Genomic DNA, 18,454 nt, shown 5'->3' with positions numbered 1-18,454 from the left:
TCCTTAAATCGAAGATTAAAAGCTCAACCCGACCTCAAGAGTGCTTACGATAACTTCTTGGAGGAATACTTGGCCCTGGGCCATATGGAGGAGATTAACCCTGACAACGAGATAAATGGTAAAGTATACTATTTGCCTCACCACTGTATTAATCGTGCTGACAGCCTCACTACTAAACTGACGCATCGAATACCACTGCGTCGTGTAAAAGCGATACCGGGATCTCTTTAAACGATGCTTTACTGGTGGGTCCAACAGTGCAGGAGGATCTTTTCAGTTTGCTTCTTCGATACCGATTACATAAAATTGTAATCATTGCAGACATTGAAAAAATGTACCGGCCGATATGGGTACGTAAGTAGGATCAACCCTTGCAACGCCTCATATGGAAGGAGTCATCGGACGAGCAGCTTCGAGTATTTCAGCTAAAAACGGTAACCTATGGGACTGCCTCGGCCCCATACCTAGCTACTAGGTGTTTAAAACAGCTAGCCCATGACGGACGATCAACGCATCCCAGCGCATCAGAAATCCTAGCAACGGATTTCTACATGGATGATCTGATTACTGGTGTGAACTCTATCCACGAAGGTAAGGCTGTGTGCGGTGAACTAAAACAGTTGCTGGCATCTGCTGGATTTCGATTACGAAAGTGGGCATCGAACTCATCCGAAGTTCTAGCAAGCATTCCGGTAGAGCTCCAGAACGACAGTGAGATTCTCAATACTGAAGCAGGTGCTTCGATCAAAACGTTGGGATTAGGTTGGAGACCTGCAACAGACCAGCTTTGTTTCCATGTACCATCTGGAAGTGAACAGATTCCAATCACTAAGCGAATAGCAGCGTCTGATGCGGCAAACCTATTTGACGCTTTGGGTCTGCTAGGACCAATAGTGGTTGTTGTCCACTGACCCGACCAGAACAATACTCCGGCTTTTTTAGCTTTTGATTTGCGTTTATTTTAGAAATATATACGCTCCGTACAAATATGCTGCGCTAAAAATTCGTCCGCTTCGTTGGCCGGTCGGGATCAAAAAGGAAGCTCCTTATCAGTGACACCTCCTGAACGTCATTCTTCGGGTCCTGGCCGAAAGCGTCCGAAGTAGCGCCATCTGCGGGGAGCTAGCGCAACTTAAACTCTAGCGTTCTAGCGTTCTTAAAACGATCGCGCGGTCACAAGGTGACAGTCCACCAGCGTTTTGACGTAGTTAAAAGGAATTGCTTGGCGCGACGTTTAATACTACAACTTTTACTACTGGCCTTTCTAGCGTTGTTCCTCGCGCTGTCTTCACTATGACTCGACGGACGGCTCCGTCCCTTGATGGTATGACTCGTTCTACCCTTCCTCTCGGCCAACAGTTTCGTGGGCAGTTCTCGTCTACGATTAGGACAACGTCTCCGGGTTCGATCGGTTTGCTTGGTTCAAACCATTTTGTCCTCCGTGTTAGCGTTGGAAGATACGTCTTGATCCATGTCTTCCAATATGCGTTAGCCCTTGCCTGCACAGCCTTCCAATTATGTTGCAAGTTTGCGGGCGAGTCATCGTGCTTAACCAACGGTTTCATTCCTGCGGAAGAGCCTAACAAGAAATGATTGGGAGTTAATGGTTCTTCATCCTCACCATCAACAGGAACGTGGGTGAGCGGCCGTGAATTTAACATATTCTCGACTTCGATGAGGGTAGCCGTTAGCACTGCTTCCGTTGGATGCCTCTCCATGAGCGTACGAGCTAGCATTCGCTTGACCGATTGAATCATTCGCTCCCAGGATCCGCCAAAGTGTGGGGCTGCCGGAGGGTTGAACTTCCACGCTGGATCGGGAGGACCGAATTCGCTGAGGATCGCTGTGTTAACACGTTCTGCTGCTTCTTTTAACTCTCTATCGGCACCTACAAAATTTGTGCCCCGGTCAGAGATGATTTCGGTTGGTATTCCGCGACGCGCCATAAAGCTACGAACAGCCATTAGACAATCGCTTGTACACAAAGATCGCACCACCTCGATGTGGACGGCTCGGACCGTCAGACACGTAAACAAAACGCCCCAGCGTTTTTCCGTTCTTCTACCGTTCGTCACCAACAGCGGACCGAAGTAATCGACTCCCGTATAAGAGAAAGGTTGTGAAAAGGCAGCTAGTCTGGCAGCGGGCAGTTCGCACATTTGCGGCGTTACCGGTTGCGTGTGTAGTAACATGCAAGTTCTACAATGCGAGCGAACGCGTCTACACACCGATCGAAGCGCTGGTATATCGTATCGTTGCCTCAGCTCGTTTACTACCGTTTCCTGGCAACCGTGTTTGTATTTACGATGGATATCATCTACTATCAACTCTGTCACATAGTGCTGCCTGGGTAGAATGATAGGACGCTTCGTCGACGCATCCACAAAACGGCAACGATCGATCCGTCCACATAGCCTCAGCAGGCCCTCCTCGTCCATGTAAGGGTTTCGTTTAAATAGGGAGCTGTTTCGGGGTATCAGACCCTTCCATGACGTCACAGTAGGATTATCCCTATGTTTTTTCAATAGTGCGTACTCATCGGGAAACACGTTTCTCTGTACGTCTCGCACGATCACCTTTTCGGCCGCTTGTACTTCTTGGTGAGTGAGTGAACCTATCGCAAGAGGATTAGCGTTGGTAACAATGTTTACATACCGGCACACATAGGCGACTGTCCGCACGAGACGCGTCCAACGTGAAAATCTCTCGTAGGCGATGAACTCCTGACGCACTGTTTGAGTTCCAACTAGCTTCGGTAGCTTTTTCTTCCGCATCTCTTCGCGGGTCTCCGATGGCATCCGTTGCGGGATGTCCCATTCTGCTTCAGGTAGGTGCAGGAACTCAGGCCCATGGAACCACCGCTTCGATGCTAGATGATTCTTCAGGTTGGTCCACTTGGTCGCTTCGTCGGCTACATTCATTGTGGTTGGGACCCATCGCCATTCGTCCTTGGAAGTCGTCTCCAGCACTTCAGCAATCCTGTGTGCGACGAAAATCGAATACTTGCGATGGTCCGCGTTTATCCAGTCAATCACATCGGTCGAGTCCGTCCAGAAACGATAACGTTGGATCGTCTGTCGATGAGCATTTGCTATAGCTGTAGCTAACCTGCATCCCATGACAGCGGCCTGTAATTCTAATTTAGGTACCGATAAGTATTTCAGGGGTGCGACTCTAGCTTTCGCTCCAACCAGGACCACTTCTATTTTTCCTTTATACTCAAAGCGGAAATATGCAACCGCCGCGTATCCATCGGAACCCGCATCAACGAACACGTGAAGTTGAAGAGACGACTCATGTAGTGGCACCTGTCGATAACACCGAGGTATTACGATGTTCTCGAGCTCCGGCAGTCTTTCCATCCACGATTCCCATTTAAACCGAATTTCGTTTGGGACTTCGTCGTCCCAGCCGAGCTGACAGCGCCATACTTCCTGAAGAAGAACTTTCAAATAAAATAACACACTAGCAATCAGGCCTAGAGGGTCGTATATCGACATTAACGTTTTTAGCATTTGTCGCTTGGATAACGGTTTATCTCTGCGTGCTAATTCAAGGTGTCTTACGCGGGATAGCTTGAAACTAAAACTGTCTGCTGTGGTGTCCCACCACATTCCCAGCACCTTTTCGGGTTTTAGGCACGATTCAAAATCCATCTCCTTTCCACCTTCCCGATTGCCTTTTACTGCTATAACAACTTGGTTGCTGTTGGAAAGCCAATTATGCAGGGAAAAACCGGCATTTGAATGAATGTGGCTCACCTGATGCGCAAGTTCGGTTGCTTCTGATTCCGTTTCCACACTCGTTAGCAGGTCGTCCACGTAGTGTTCCTCCGTAACGCATTGTACTGCTCGAGGATATTGCGAGCGATACTGCTCGGCATTCTCGTTCTTTACGTATTGTGCTGTACATGGAGAGCACGCTGCACCGAATGTCATTCTTAACATGACATATTCCTGCGGTTCCACGTTGGTGTTTCCCCATCGCCACAAAAAACGCTGGCTATGTATGTCATCGCCGTCGATTTGCACCTGATGGTACATTTCCCTAATGTCAGCTGCCACGCCGATTTTGTATTCACGAAAGCGAAACAGCACAGCTTGCAGTGGGGTCAGCAGATCTGGTCCGGTCAGCAACTTCTTGTTAAGTGAGACACCCCTCACCTCAGCAGCAGCATCCCAGACCAATCGGATTTTCTTCGGCTTGTTTGGATTAGTGACGGGAAACACAGGCAAATACCACTTCTTCGGATAAAACGTCTTAAGTTCTTCATCCGTTACTTGTCGCACGTAACCCTTCGTTACGTAGTCCTTGATAATTCTATTAATTTCCTCAGCTAGATGCTTATCCTCATTCATTTTTCTTTCAAGGCACTTTAGTCGAGACAGTGCCATGTGGCGATTTTCCGGCATGAATACGTTATCGGCTCGCCAGAGCAAACCTGTCGTGTACCGCCCATCGATATGTCGAGTGCTGGTTTTAAGTAACGCCATTGCCCGTTGATCCTCCTTTGAGAGTAATGGCGGTTTTGCAGGACCATAACCTTCAACCTCAAAATACGCTGCCATCATACGATCTGCCTTTGATGTGACTCCTTGGCAATCACAGATGTGGTAGCTTGACTCAGGCTGCACTATATTCGCTTCGTTATCACGATCTGTGCACATACCGAAAATGAGCCATCCCAGTCGCGTCTTCGTTGCGGTCGGTTGTCCTGACTTTCCTTCTATCGTCTTCAAAGGGCGCGTTAACCTGTAATGGTCAATACCAATTAGCATTCGAGGTGAAACATCTTTGTATGATGGTGCCGGAATCGCCTTCAGGTGTTCAAACTTTTGCTTGAGCTCGTCCGTGTTCACTGATTGGCTAGGCAGTGATAGCTTGCCGACTGTACGCACGTTGGCCATCGGGTAGACAGACGCACTTGCTTGAATACCGGATACCTTCACCGTCACTCTTTCCGATTCACGTTCATCTCGTCGCTGTCCGGCACTGTATTGTAAGCACATTGGATCGGGAACGCCGTGAACTCCCATTTGTCGGGCCAGCCCCTGCTCCATCAGCGTCACCGTCGACCCTTCGTCCAGCAGCGCGTAAGTGTAGATCGGACCCTTCTCTCCATGTAGCTTTACCGGAACGTATCGTAACAGCGTGTGGTCCGTTCCCGTTCCATGATGGTTCACTTCGGCTTTCCGCTCCTCACCGGTAACGCGATGCAATTTACGGTGATGCTTTGCAACACATCCTTGCAATCCACATTCGTCGTGTACGTGGCAAGAGCCGTAGTGCTTGCCTAAACACCTTTTGCATAGTTTTAGGCTACGTACCTTGTCCCACCTAGCTGAAACACTCAGTTTATTGAACGCCGTACACTCTCCAATCGTGTTACACGAGTCACTGTCGCAAATCATGCATGCACGAGGTTTACTGTTCTGGACCACGTGGCTCTCCACGTGTTGCGCGTGAACCTGTCGCGTGGACGCTTTCTTCTTCGGCTGAGGGGGAGTGACCGCCATTGCTCCATCAGTTGCCTTTTGAACCCAGGCGCTGAACTCTGTAAGCGTGATGCGCTTTAACTCCAAACTATGCATGCCCCAGCTCCAGCGAAGATAAGCCGGCATTCGGTCCACCAGCTCTTGCAACAACGACGCGTCGTAAAGCCGTTCAGCGTTCCCGCTTGACTTAACCGTCGCGCAGATTTCTGCTACCAACTCACCGAATTCAATAAAGCTATCAAGTTTCTCAGTTTTTATCGGTGGCGCCTCACGAATCTGTTCAAGTAAGGTGTTAACGAGCACGTCCGCTCGTCCATAAGCCTTTTCCAGCGCGTCAATTATTTCATCCAGGTGGTCCGTGTGGCGGAGACGGCTTTGCACCATGCGTAAAGCCTTTCCGCGCAGGGCCGATTGCAGCCGAAGGATGTTTTCGTCTTCGCTGAAGCCAAACGTTCGGGTAGACCTTCTGAAAGTAGATAAGAATAACGGCCATCCCTCGGGGTCTCCACTGAACGTAGGAAGTTCGGATTTTACAGCTTGGCGGGCTGCTATTTGGCTCTGGCTCAGTTCACAATCGTCGGTCACTGAAATCCGTTTCGCCGTTGAGCTTGGAAGCGGTTCCCCTAACGAAAACGAGGTTCGCTCACGGCCGTTACAAAGCCGAGCTAGTTCCGCATCCTTTTCCCGCAACAGTCTAACCGCACTTTCCGTAGTTGCTTTGAGAGTCTCCATGTCCTGCCTCAGGCGCGTCAATTCGTCCTCCGTCGCATCGTTAGCCACTTTGCACTTCGCGTCACAACCTGGACACCACCATGCCCTCGTTTCCGCCATTTTGTCCACATTCACGCACTTGTAGTGAAACCACTTATCGCAAAAGTCGCACTGTATTGCTGGTTCATCGTTAGACTTTGCGCACGTCGCGCAGGTAACATTTGAAACCGTTTCACTAACTTGTTCCATTACGCACTACGTTTCGGATACTTTGTGTAAGTGTATGCTTGTGTGTGTAGCTCTTACCAAGTTCAAGTCCTTTGTTCGTCACCACGTGGTTTCACGATGCGATGTCAGCACGAGATAATTAACGAGGAAAGTTTTAATAATCAGTTACGAATTTTTAGAATGTTGTCCACTGACCCGACCAGAACAATACTCCGGCTTTTTTAGCTTTTGATTTGCGTTTATTTTAGAAATATATACGCTCCGTACAAATATGCTGCGCTAAAAATTCGTCCGCTTCGTTGGCCGGTCGGGATCAAAAAGGAAGCTCCTTATCAGTGACACCTCCTGAACGTCATTCTTCGGGTCCTGGCCGAAAGCGTCCGAAGTAGCGCCATCTGCGGGGAGCTAGCGCAACTTAAACTCTAGCGTTCTAGCGTTCTTAAAACGATCGCGCGGTCACAAGGTGACAGTGGTAGTTGCCAAATGTTTCTTGCAAGAGCTTTGGCAACACGAAAAAACGTGGGACGAACCGGATCACGAGCGACAGCAGCGTTGGTTGCAGTTTCGAGAACAGTTAGCAGAACTCGAGACTTTAACTGTTCCACGAAGAGTGGTCGGATGCGTCAACCTTATCCAGTTGCACGGATTTAGTGATGCTTTCATTAAGGCGTACGGAGCGTGTCTATATCTGAGGTCCGAAGCATCTGATGGAAAGGTGAGTGTTCATCTTTTTACGGCCAAATCCAAGGTAGTTCCTATACCAAACACAAAGGGTAGAAGAAACATTACACTTCCTATGCTCGAACTATCCGGCGCCCTGCTAACGGCGCACCTCTGACAAAGAGCGAACCAAGGATGCAAATTCGCCATTGAAAGCTTTTTTGGGTGGACTCCATTATAGTGCTGTATTGGATAGCCAATCATCCTGCTAGATGGAAACAATTTGTTGCGAACAGGGTGTCAGAAATCCAAACCCAGACTCCGAAAGAAGCGTGGAACCATGTTGCCGGCGAACAAAATCCAGCTGATATAATCTCTAGGGGCATGACACCTTCGCAACTAAAAGAGACCCCGCTTTGGTGGCATGGACCACCGTGGCTTCAACGGCCCAAGGAAGAATGGCCCCGACTGAACCAGCCTCTAAAGGTTCCAACGGGTGAGTTGGAGGAGAAACCAATAGTGGCAGTCACGCAGTTCTTGCCAAAAAACATGTTGTTTGAACTTCGTTCGTCTTTTGGGGACTTAGTGCTTTTAGTCGCATACTTACGTCGGTTTGGTTTCAACTGTTCAACAGCCAATCGAGACCACCGAAAGGTGGGATTCTTACAACCCTCGGAACTTCATGAAGTTACCCGAGTGTTACTCCGCATCGCTCAACAGGAATCGTTCAGAGAAGAGTTCGGCCAAGTAAAATCATCATCAAAACTAAAAACCCTGTGTCCGATCTTACACGACGGTATACTGCGGTTCGGTGGTCGCCTAAGACACGCCCCAGTCTCTTATGATCGGAAACATCCAGTCATCCTAGCTGCATCACACCCGCTGACCCTGATGATAGTGCAGCACTATCATAAAACGTTGCTTCACGCAGGACAACAAATGATGATATCGACCATAAGAGAACGTTAATAGCCGCTACGGATTCGAAACTTGGTTCGGAAGGTGGTACACGACTGTGTTCAGTGTTTCCGAATAAAACCCACCACCAACGAGCAACTCATGGGTGACTTACCACCAGAAAGGGTGACACCTGTGTTACCTTTTCTACAGACGGGAGTTGACCTGTGCGGACCCTTTTACTACCGTTCCGGAATTCTCAAAACAATACCGGTGAAATGTTTTGTAGCCATCTTCGTCTGTCTCTCGACGAAGGCTGTACATGTCGAGTTGATTGACAGTCTTTCGACGCCGTCCTTCATCGCCACCTTGAAACAATCTGTTGCACGTCGTGGAAAGCCGAACATCATCGAGTGTGATAATGCAACAAATTTTAGAGGTGCCGACCGACTGCTGAAGGAGCTGCATCAGTTGTTTGAGACGCAACAACTACAACATGCCGTCACATCCTACTGCGGATCTGAGAGAATAAACTTCAAATTTATTCCTCCCCGTTCCCCGCATTTCGCCGGGTTATGGGAAGCGGCGGTTAAGTCGCTGAAGCGTCACCTGAAGACCACCATCGGAAATGCAGTGTTGCGGCGTGATGACTTTGAAACTCTACTGGTTCAGGCAGAAGCCTGCCTAAACTCTCGGCCCCTAACACAACTGACAACAGATTCTGAAGATTTGGAGATCATCACCCCTGGCCATTTTCTCATCCATCGTGCGCTGTCATCGCTACCAGAGCCGTCTTATGGGATTCCCGATAACCGGCTCGATCGTTATCAGCAGACGCAGGAGTACTTGCGTCGTATCTGGAAGAGACGGAACACGGAATACCTTTACGGGTTGCAGCGATTTGACAGACAATAACTAGCCAAAAAACCATCGTGTAATACGGCCATAAACTAACTCAGCTGTCAAATTTCCAAAAACCGCGTATCTCCGAATCCGCGTATCTCGGGGACTGCCTGTATGTAATGTGGCATAAGCACGGTAACTGTTTGTATTTAAAAGAACTCAGATATATTGTAGACATTAACCAACATTAGGTTGCAATACAGCCTGGCCGTTCTTGTTGAATAAAAAAAATTAACATTAGGCTGAATAATGTAGCATATTTTGAAGATTTTAATATGCATAGATAACTAAATAATTAATAATACTGAAACTGTTTATTTATGTTGTAATATTATTATTTATAATTAGCATTATTTAGAATTATTAGGATATATTCTTGCAGAAGGTTAGGGCCCCATTACCGTACATCTACACCTAGCGGTCTTCCAAGGTAAGCTGGCCAGCGTACCTGTCATTTTGGTCTCCCACAAATCGTGGGAAGCTCCCAACGTACCTGGTAGCGTACCCAGCTCCATGGTAAATGGCAGGTAACGTACCTGTGAAGACCGCTAGGTATAAATGGACGGTTAGGTACCACCGCTTGGGGACCCGAAAATCCGCCTGTGCAAGGACGTATAATTATTTTTATCACATTGCCGGATATTTAATCCATCCATACGGAAGAACAGCCCGTTTGATAATTTGTACCAGACCTTTCGTGTGTTGCTAACGCCGCTGTCAAACATACTACATGGCTGCCCCAATATATTTCAATAAATCTTTATCGAATTTACCTGCGCCTGATTTCTCGTGCCAATAACTGACTGGTGTGATGACAAAAAGCAGCATGACCTTCCCATGACAACAAATTACCAGATCCATACAGATTGTGTGTTGTGTCTTTCATCTGGTTAGCATTGTTTACAACGTTGCAGTATAGTGGTAGCATCTGATAGAGCTTCTTATCCCGCTCAGGATCCGTCATAGAAGATTTCAGACTGATAAATTCATCAAATAGTTTCCGGAGATGCAACATTGCTAATTCCACTTCATCGTTATCGCCTGTGTCAGACTGCTTCCCTCCTTGCAAAGATTTGATCTCTTCCTGGTTCATGTTGACAGATGGACTTGTTCCTGCAATTTGATAGTTTTTTTTTTTAAATACCCTTCATTTACGGACATAATATAGCTGCTTTAAACGACTTTAACTAAAACCTTATCAAATTCATTCAAGTAAAATAAAACCTCACGCTTACCTCTCGCATCCATCAAAGGCCAATTAAAGCTACAAAACCAACGAATCAAATTGCTTACACCGTTTCATACATTGTTTACGATCGATACGAAGATTAAATATACAATCAATCACGATAACTTTTCCACTGAGCCAATGTTGTCTTACACTTAAAATCGATTTTTCTACGTTACGTTTGTCCTAGGCTTTCATAAGCATTTTTGCAATGCGCTGATTTGTTTACAATCACTTTACCGTTGTCGCAAATTTAACTTCCGTACATGTTTCTTAGCACTTTCACTTCAAAAATGACTAGATCCATGCAGGAATGTCAACAAAAATTACATCAATTATACACACAGTATTTCATATTTTAAGATTATGTTTTTCCCAATCCGAACAAATCACTCTTTTCTATGCATATCCATAGGTAATATCTTTACGAGCAAAACAGTCTGTCTGGTTTCCTATTACGATAAGCCATTTTTAACCATCGTGTTTGACAGTAGCATGCAACGAAACGTGGAATTGATAAGTTGAAAAGCTATGATAATAAAACGTTTATGTCGGTTGTTGTGCATACTGTAAAATACGTTCAAAAATATTGTTATATAAAACAGGTCGCTATTCTTCAATTAGCACCGTTTTTAATGATTTACTTTCCCTGTATAAAATGCTGTAACCACATCTTCTTTCTATATACATACTTTAGATAGCATCTGTCATTTCCGTGCTCATCTTGCTTCTAGTTATCCTGTGCCGCATGACATATCTGTAGCACGAGTTTTTGGTACCAAGCAAAAACAATAGTTGTTTTATTGTTAAAGATGAAAGTTAAAGTTATCTCCAGAAATCCGGACAAATATGTTCGTGAAACTAAACAGGACATACATAAATGTTTTCGTAATTATGACCGTGAATTACACCCTTTTCAAAGCTCGAGGGAGTACGTGCGAGCCATGAACGCCACCAAACTGGAAAGAGTGTTTGCTAAACCATTCGTAGGAAATCTGGATGGACATCGAGATGGAATTGCGGTAATGGCGAAAAGTTATTCTAAAATTTCGCTTATTGCAAGTGGCGCTTACGACGGTGAGGTGAAGGTGTGGTATGTGGCGAATAAAAAGTGCATAACGAGCATTAATGCACACACCGGTTACTGCCGAGGAATTTCATTTTGTGGCGATGGCAGCAGGATAATCACGATTGGAGACGATAAGAAAATTATGACTTGGAGTTACGATGTCGATCAGGGAGAAGACGAAACTCCAAAGCCTTCGAACATAATTGCAACCAAATCTGTTCTAGCCTCTTTGTCCCACAGTTTCGATGGTCCATGCTTTGCAACAAGCGGCGAAACCTGCCACATATGGGACGAGAGTCGCAACGAACCTCTAAAGGAACTGAAATGGGGTGTTGATTTACTACAGGACATCAAATATAATCCAACAGAAACGTCTGTCCTTGCGGCTTGTGGTTCTGATCGTGGAATTATTTTGTACGACCAGCGTGAAACCAAACCTATTCGCAAAATAATTATGACCTTGCGCTCGAATCAACTTTCCTGGAATCCCATGCAAGCGTTTCATTTCACTGTTGCCAACGAAGATCACAACCTATATACTTACGACACCCGTCAGCTAACGCAACCCTTAAAAATACACCACGGTCATGTCGGGTCGGTTACATCTGTCGATTATGCACCCACGGGTAGAGAATTCGTTTCCGGAAGCTACGATAAAACCATACGTATATTCAATGCTGCAAAGGCCAACAGCAAAGAAATTTACCACACGAAGCGTATGCAACATGTAACGTGTGTAAATTGGAGCATGGATAATAAGTTTATATTCTCTGGATCCGATGAAATGAACGTACGTGTGTGGAAGGCAAATGCGGCCGAAAAACTTGGCGCATTACAGATGCGCGAAAAGAATGCATTCAACTACAACACGGCTTTGAAAGAGAAATATGCTGCACATCCTTCCATTAGACGCATTGCTCAACATCGCCAGGTGCCGAAAATGGTATACAATGAGCAGGCGAAGCAACGTGCTTCGAAGCAAAGGGAGAAACGCAAGGAAGAAAATAGACGCCAAAATTCAAAACCCGGTACCGTACCGTATGTACCAGAAACCAAGAAAAAAGTTATCAATACGGAACACTAGGTCAATATTGTATGGGTAATATGTAATAAACAATCATTTATCAATAATCTGTATTGATTTGTTCTTCCTCAGTTTCTTAGTATAATTTCAATAATCAACTAATCGGTAAAAAGTAGTACTTATTCAGATAAACCAAAAACTTTTCAATATATTTTTTTAATTGATAATACGGCAAACGCCGTCATCATGGAAGAAATAAATAAATAAAATAAATATTTTTTTAATCACTTTTCTGTGTTGGGGGATGAAGATTAGAATATGTTTTCGATCAAGATGTTTTAACAGCCATTATATAAAGTTGTGTTCCACATCATACCAAATTATATTATGCCTGCATTTTAATCACGTAGTCGAATGGCCAATCCTATCCACGGGGGAACGGTACGGATGGAATTTTGTCTCGGCTTTGTCGTATGACCGGTGACACTACCAATACACCACCGTACCGTGCCTAAATGGTTTTAATAGTTTAAAATGAAGCAGGTTAAAGCAGTTGAAATTGAATCATTCAAATGCAGCTCATATTACCTACAATAATTCATTTAATTTCATCAAGCAAAGAACTGGTTTTGTTAACTATATCAGTCAGTTTACTGTTGTTTTTTTTTTGTATTTATTAATCTGTTTTTTTTTTTCTGTGCTTGCTGTACCATGTATGGTTCATGTTATGTTATTTTATTATTTTAAATTTTGGATGTGGAACAATAGTTGACTAGAGTTGAAACAATGCCTCAAATAAGCTATTGTTATAATTTTGTAATTCTATATCTATTAATTTGATAACCCTTTTATTCGTTTCGTCCAGGATGTGTGAAGTTTCTTGGATTAAAATATAATTTGGTGAAACCACGGCGTTTAGCTACCAACGTAGAAAAGCTTTACACAAGACAAGAAAATTTAGCTAGAGGTATAAGCTATCATTCATTTTAATGACGATTCCATGATTTAGGATTCCTTTTTAATAGATACATCTAGCGATGCGCTACTCCCATGATTCTTTCTCAGACGCTTACAACAATTTTGAGCAAAGGTGTTAATAATCGAGATTATAAAGTAGCAAATCATGATAAACACAAAATATTCGAATACACTAGCTAATATGTTGCCCTGAGATGCGTTTATCGACTGCTTATTACTATTTCGGTGGAGACGTTGTTTCTGACTTTCAAAAAAACCTTTAAAGGGTTTTTGTAAGCGTACACCTACTAATGGAATGAAAGCAAGAATGTCGATGAATTTATCTACTAGGTTTTCATTGAACGATATAATAACAAATATTTTCTGTATATGCATTTTTATCACCGCTTTACCAATGAGGGTAGCGCCGAAAAACTTCCAAAACGGCACCAAGAAGTGGCCACATGTGATGCCCGCCAGATCAAACAAGGGATTAGGAATCTGAAACAGAGTAAAGTTTTTAAATATAAAATTTTCGGGGAGAAACGAATTAGTTTTCATATACTCACACTAGCACAAAGCAAAATACCAAAGAATCCAACTCGTTCAACGATGTCCTCCATCATCAATTTACCTTTATCGAATAAACTTAACTTTTCGCCTTTTTCCTTGCGTTTTTGTAGCTTTTCTAATTCTTGTAGATTCTCCAACTCCTCAGTTGTATTGCCAGAAAGACGGGCAGCCTTTGCCATAAAATATGGCGGAAGTTCTCCAAGTGCGGTACCGGCTCCCCAAAGAAATGCTTCATATCGAACCTTGGCCATGATCGACCATAACGATGGAATGATATGGTTCGATGCACCGTTTTCATCGGGACAAAGAATTCTGGTGTAGAGCAATATGATTTTAATTGGACAATAACGAAAAAAAAACCAATGGCGATATACATACTCATTTGGATATGGTGGTTCCGGAAAGTTGAGAGAACTGCACTCATATGCCGCCAACGTAACGCTGGCTATATGTGGCCCAAGGTATAATAAAAAAGTGTGCAGTCCAGTCCCAAGCCCTACAGAGGATAGTATACCCAGGCCTAACCAATACGCAATAAAGAATCCTTTGGTTTTAGTAGATTCTATCAGCTTCTGATGGTGACCTGGAGTGAAAATGGCTACAGCGGTGGTACATAATATAATTAAAATAGCCATGAGTAGTGTCCGTTGGTGCAACAACCTGCCAAAGAAATAAGTAGATACTTATAGTAATAGTAAGTAGATTTAATGAATGCTTCGTTGTCTTTCGTCTGCTTTCCTCATAATTAAGTAAAAAAAACGATAGTAATAACAGTATTGATTAGTTGCCTCACTCAATTAGCACTGAATTGTTGTGAATTTCACCGGTCATTGGCCAGGAGTGGCCCGGTGATACAATTGTAGTGGCTCCGGTCTTCACAGGACAAGACCGGACAGGATTTCAAATTAAGAGGGAAAATATTATCAACCTGTCAACGAATGTAAATAGTAAAAGCGGCCGTAATGATGTAGAGCAATGATAATTGAACAATAAATCAATATGTAAAATATCTTACCTATTAACGTTGGTTTTGAAATGGAATAAAATTTCTAGGCTTGCATATTTCAGGGTTTTCATTGGTGATTTCCATAGCACTAGCGATTTGATTTCTTTGGCCATTTTTTTATTGTCATTCTTCTGTGATACCGTACTGTTACTGTTATTGCTGTTCCCGTTGCGGTTGGAGGTTGCAATGATGTTCGAACTACTGCTGTTTTTTTTCCTCATCGTGTTACCAGCAGTTCTGTGCTCCAGCAGATGAGACTATATGTACAGAAGATAAAAAAAACATTACGTTTAAATTGATGAAACACTTTTATGAATATGATAAATAAACGATTTTTTATAGATTCTTAATTTACATAATAAATACATATAGTGCAGGATGTATATGAAAATAAAACAAGGTAGATGTATGTGTGGCAAAAGCATTTTTTTTTTTTTGCAAAAGCAAGCAAAAGCAGCTACTTAATCGAAAGGGCCAGTTAACTACATCTTGGTAAGGCAAGCAGTCTGTACGATGAAACTATTTAAGTTTTAAATTAACAGTTAAAAAAAATACATTAATAACTTTACGGTAGAAAAGTATTACACTAATTTCCAGAGTAACGCAAATCTCGAAATTGTGACAGATAGTGTAATTTTGTAAAACTAGAGTTCTATTTTTTATCTGCCGAATTTCCAACTTTCTCTAAAACACTTACATTTTACTATTGTAAAAATTACTTTTGGTAAAAAAATACTCCAATTGTCGAAATAAACGTAGAAATATCAATTATGAATGTGCATTGTAACGTGAATAAAGTTTTCAATTCCTGTATACTAAACATCAACGATATTATGAAGGAAATTCGACTTACGCAAAAAATGCTACGCAGCTACGCAAATTTATCTAACACGTATACAATACACATAAAAAAGGCCAACTATATATCAAAAGACTCCCCCCCCCCCCCCCATTCCATCTTTGATATAGTGCATATTTATGAACATGCATATCCGTCTAAATATGAAAGTTACCAATAATTTAAATTTATAACACAAAAAGTGTCAAAATGAGCAATGAGCGAAGGAAAATAATAATAGCTAATACATCACATCATGCATATTCCATAATTTACGAGAAGCACTTCACCTGTTTCCCTTTATCGCAGAATGAAGGCTCGCCCCTGTCATGTTCTTTGTTCGACTTCTTGTGTTGACTAATCGAAGTTTTGCAATGACTGTTTTCATAAACAATACTATCATCCTCACGTGCTTTAGGACGCCATGTATTCGTATTATCAGGATGATGAACACTGAGATTATCAGCAATGTTCTTCATTTTCATCGGTTTCTTTTTGGACACAATCACCTTTTTTGGCATAACAACGAATATTTGAGTGCTTTACAAATTTATCAACTTTTCAGCAATCTAAACAATCTAGAGAGCAAAACAAATGAAGGATAAAAATCGAAAGACGTAAAAATTAATGTTCATGCATAACCGTTAAATTATTTATAAGAACTGCAAAGTATACTCTAGATGTACTAGTATACAGTTAATACCTGTGTGACACGGTTCTCGACTAACGCGAATTCGGAGATTACAAGTACAATTGAATTTCGTAACAGCAATATTCAAACAATCCGAAAAACACGATACATTTTATTGCTATAAAACATAATTTTCATAAAATTTCATCGAAACTTTGAATTAATCGTAAAAATATCATTGTTGAATGTACTTCGTAACGTTGGAATAAAAATTCGATCGCTTTTTACGACATATGGACCATATTTTGAAGGAAACTCGAGATACACGGATTTCTTTAAAAATGCATTATCCACGTATCTCGGGTATCGACTGTATACGTTAATAAATTATCACTCTTCGCAAGGATAAACGTTCTACGAATCAATACGGCAAAAACCTGTAGTAAAACATATCAGCAACGCATACCAGATAATATTGGTCACCTACATGAAGGCGTAAAATCGTTTAAAACAATTTATTTTAAAGTTATATATCGAGCAGCCTCTACTTTGTTGTGTACATTGTGTTTTTCACTTTTTTACTCATCTGCTTATCTTGAACTATACATTAGGCATACTGAGAAGCTGGTTAAAATCGTATTACTCAATTGATTTATATTTATTTCGTGGCCAAGACATGACATAATTTGCAACAACCAAGAAACAATGTGGTACTCATAGCTGCTAACCGACACTCATGAGAGCTGTTACAATTTTTTTTCAAACAATTGTTACGTATAGTACTGAGATCTTGTGTTGTTTGTGAGGTCGTTCAAAATCTCTTTAATCTCTCTCGTTAAATCTTTATATTTATCTTTAAAAACTTCCACGTATGCAATGGAAGAAGCTATAAATGTGTAAAAACGCCAGGGTTACCCGGGTATCTAGTTTATAAAAAGCAACTAAACTAAAAATTCATAAATCATTGATTATTCTAGCAAGTTAAACAGACGAGTTCCTTCTTTGCTCGTAATTAATTTGGCATTTCAGGCGACTTTTTGAAAGAAAACTTTTAAAAATTCGCATTACAAAACAAAAGAAAGTAAAAACAAAATAGAAAAAATAAAAAATACAATTTTACAGCTTCGAATTACAAAACATAATTCTTTTTTTTTTATTTTCTACCTGTATTTTGTACTGTCGAGTAGAAAAGGGATGAGGTACCGTGTTGCTTGGGGACTGGATGCATAGTTTAATTCTAGTTTTTATATGTGAGATTTAAATCAAAGGCAGGTTGAATTTTTGTTTGGCTGCAACTAGCGCTCAGGCAATTCGAGCGACACGACGACTTCGCGTACTAAGAAGCCTAAACCGAAAATAGCAAGCAATAGCCACAGCAACGGTTTAGTGACACGAAAAAAAACGTGCACACACATTTTTTTACCGCACTGCAGTAAAATTTACTGAAAATTTTTGTACGGTAATTTCAGTAATCCTTTCAGTAAAAGAATAGAATGGCTTACTGTATCATTCGGTAATGACAATGATAGGACAGTTTACTGAATTGGACTTGACCAGTCCAGTGGACTTTGAGCAAACATTAACGCAAGAATTGCTACGATAAAAATTAAAATTTCCTTTACTGATTCACAATTTATTTCACTGAGTTCTAGTGAAACATTAAACTGTTGTAAAAAAATGCTGATTTTTCAGAAAAAATGGCAATGCGCAGTAAATTGTTTTTCTGAAGTTTGGTAAAATAGTGGCACTCAAGCTGAAAATCAGTCATATTTACCATTTCTGAACGGACTTCTGTAAGAAACTTTACTGAAACGAGATTCGAAATTTTGCTGTGTAGCATTGTGATCTACCGCGTATTTAATCTTGGTCTTACGGCAAACTTACAATCGGGTTTGTTTGTTTTCGTTAAAAAGCTCCAGCTCTATAACTTAACAAAATTATTGATTTATTGTGCGGCGATAAATATCACCGGAACTATTTTTACAAAATCAGTTCGCTTCCCGCATCAATAATGCACTCTCATTCACAGTGGACCTTTCAATACCTTAAATCTGCTCACCGAAGTTTCAAAAGACTGCACAATTCCTGGTCGTATATATATATATCGATCATAAATTGACGTTTTTCTCAGTTGTGTTTCTGGTTTGTAAGATGAACTTGTAATGTTTTGACCTGGAACACAACTTTTGGTTCTTCTATGAGTAATTTAACATGAGTTTGCTTCCTGGCTTATC

At 42.2% G+C, this 18,454-nt stretch overlaps 3 protein-coding genes across 3 annotated transcripts in view; 1 reads left to right on the top strand and 2 right to left on the bottom strand.

The window, feature by feature from the left end:
- LOC128712623 (WD repeat and FYVE domain-containing protein 3) overlaps positions 1-9,987 on the bottom strand; it is a 325,442-nt gene extending 315,455 nt beyond the window's left edge. The window contains exon 1 of the mRNA XM_053807511.1: positions 9,668-9,987. Within this exon, the coding sequence (XP_053663486.1) occupies positions 9,668-9,987 (320 nt within the window). The remainder of the gene's footprint in view (positions 1-9,667) is intronic.
- Positions 9,988-10,934: 947 nt separating this feature from the next.
- On the top strand, positions 10,935-12,275 carry LOC128714747 (DDB1- and CUL4-associated factor 13). Its single transcript, XM_053809628.1, has one exon. The coding sequence runs from the start codon at positions 10,935-10,937 to the stop codon at positions 12,273-12,275; it is 1,341 nt and encodes a 446-aa protein (XP_053665603.1).
- Positions 12,276-13,220: 945 nt separating this feature from the next.
- On the bottom strand, positions 13,221-16,110 carry LOC128712621 (vacuole membrane protein 1). Its single transcript, XM_053807510.1, has 5 exons — positions 15,880-16,110; positions 14,761-15,008; positions 14,124-14,405; positions 13,742-14,057; positions 13,221-13,673 (listed from the first exon to the last, which is right to left on the bottom strand). Exons 1-5 carry the CDS (start codon positions 16,108-16,110, stop codon positions 13,221-13,223), a joined length of 1,530 nt encoding a protein of 509 aa, XP_053663485.1.
- Between the last annotated feature and the right edge of the window lie 2,344 nt (positions 16,111-18,454).

The sequence above is a fragment of the Anopheles marshallii genome, chromosome 3, assembly GCF_943734725.1.
Source record: "Anopheles marshallii chromosome 3, idAnoMarsDA_429_01, whole genome shotgun sequence".
Lineage (NCBI taxonomy): Eukaryota > Metazoa > Arthropoda > Insecta > Diptera > Culicidae > Anopheles > Anopheles marshallii.
This window is presented reverse-complemented; position numbering and strand designations above follow the sequence as displayed.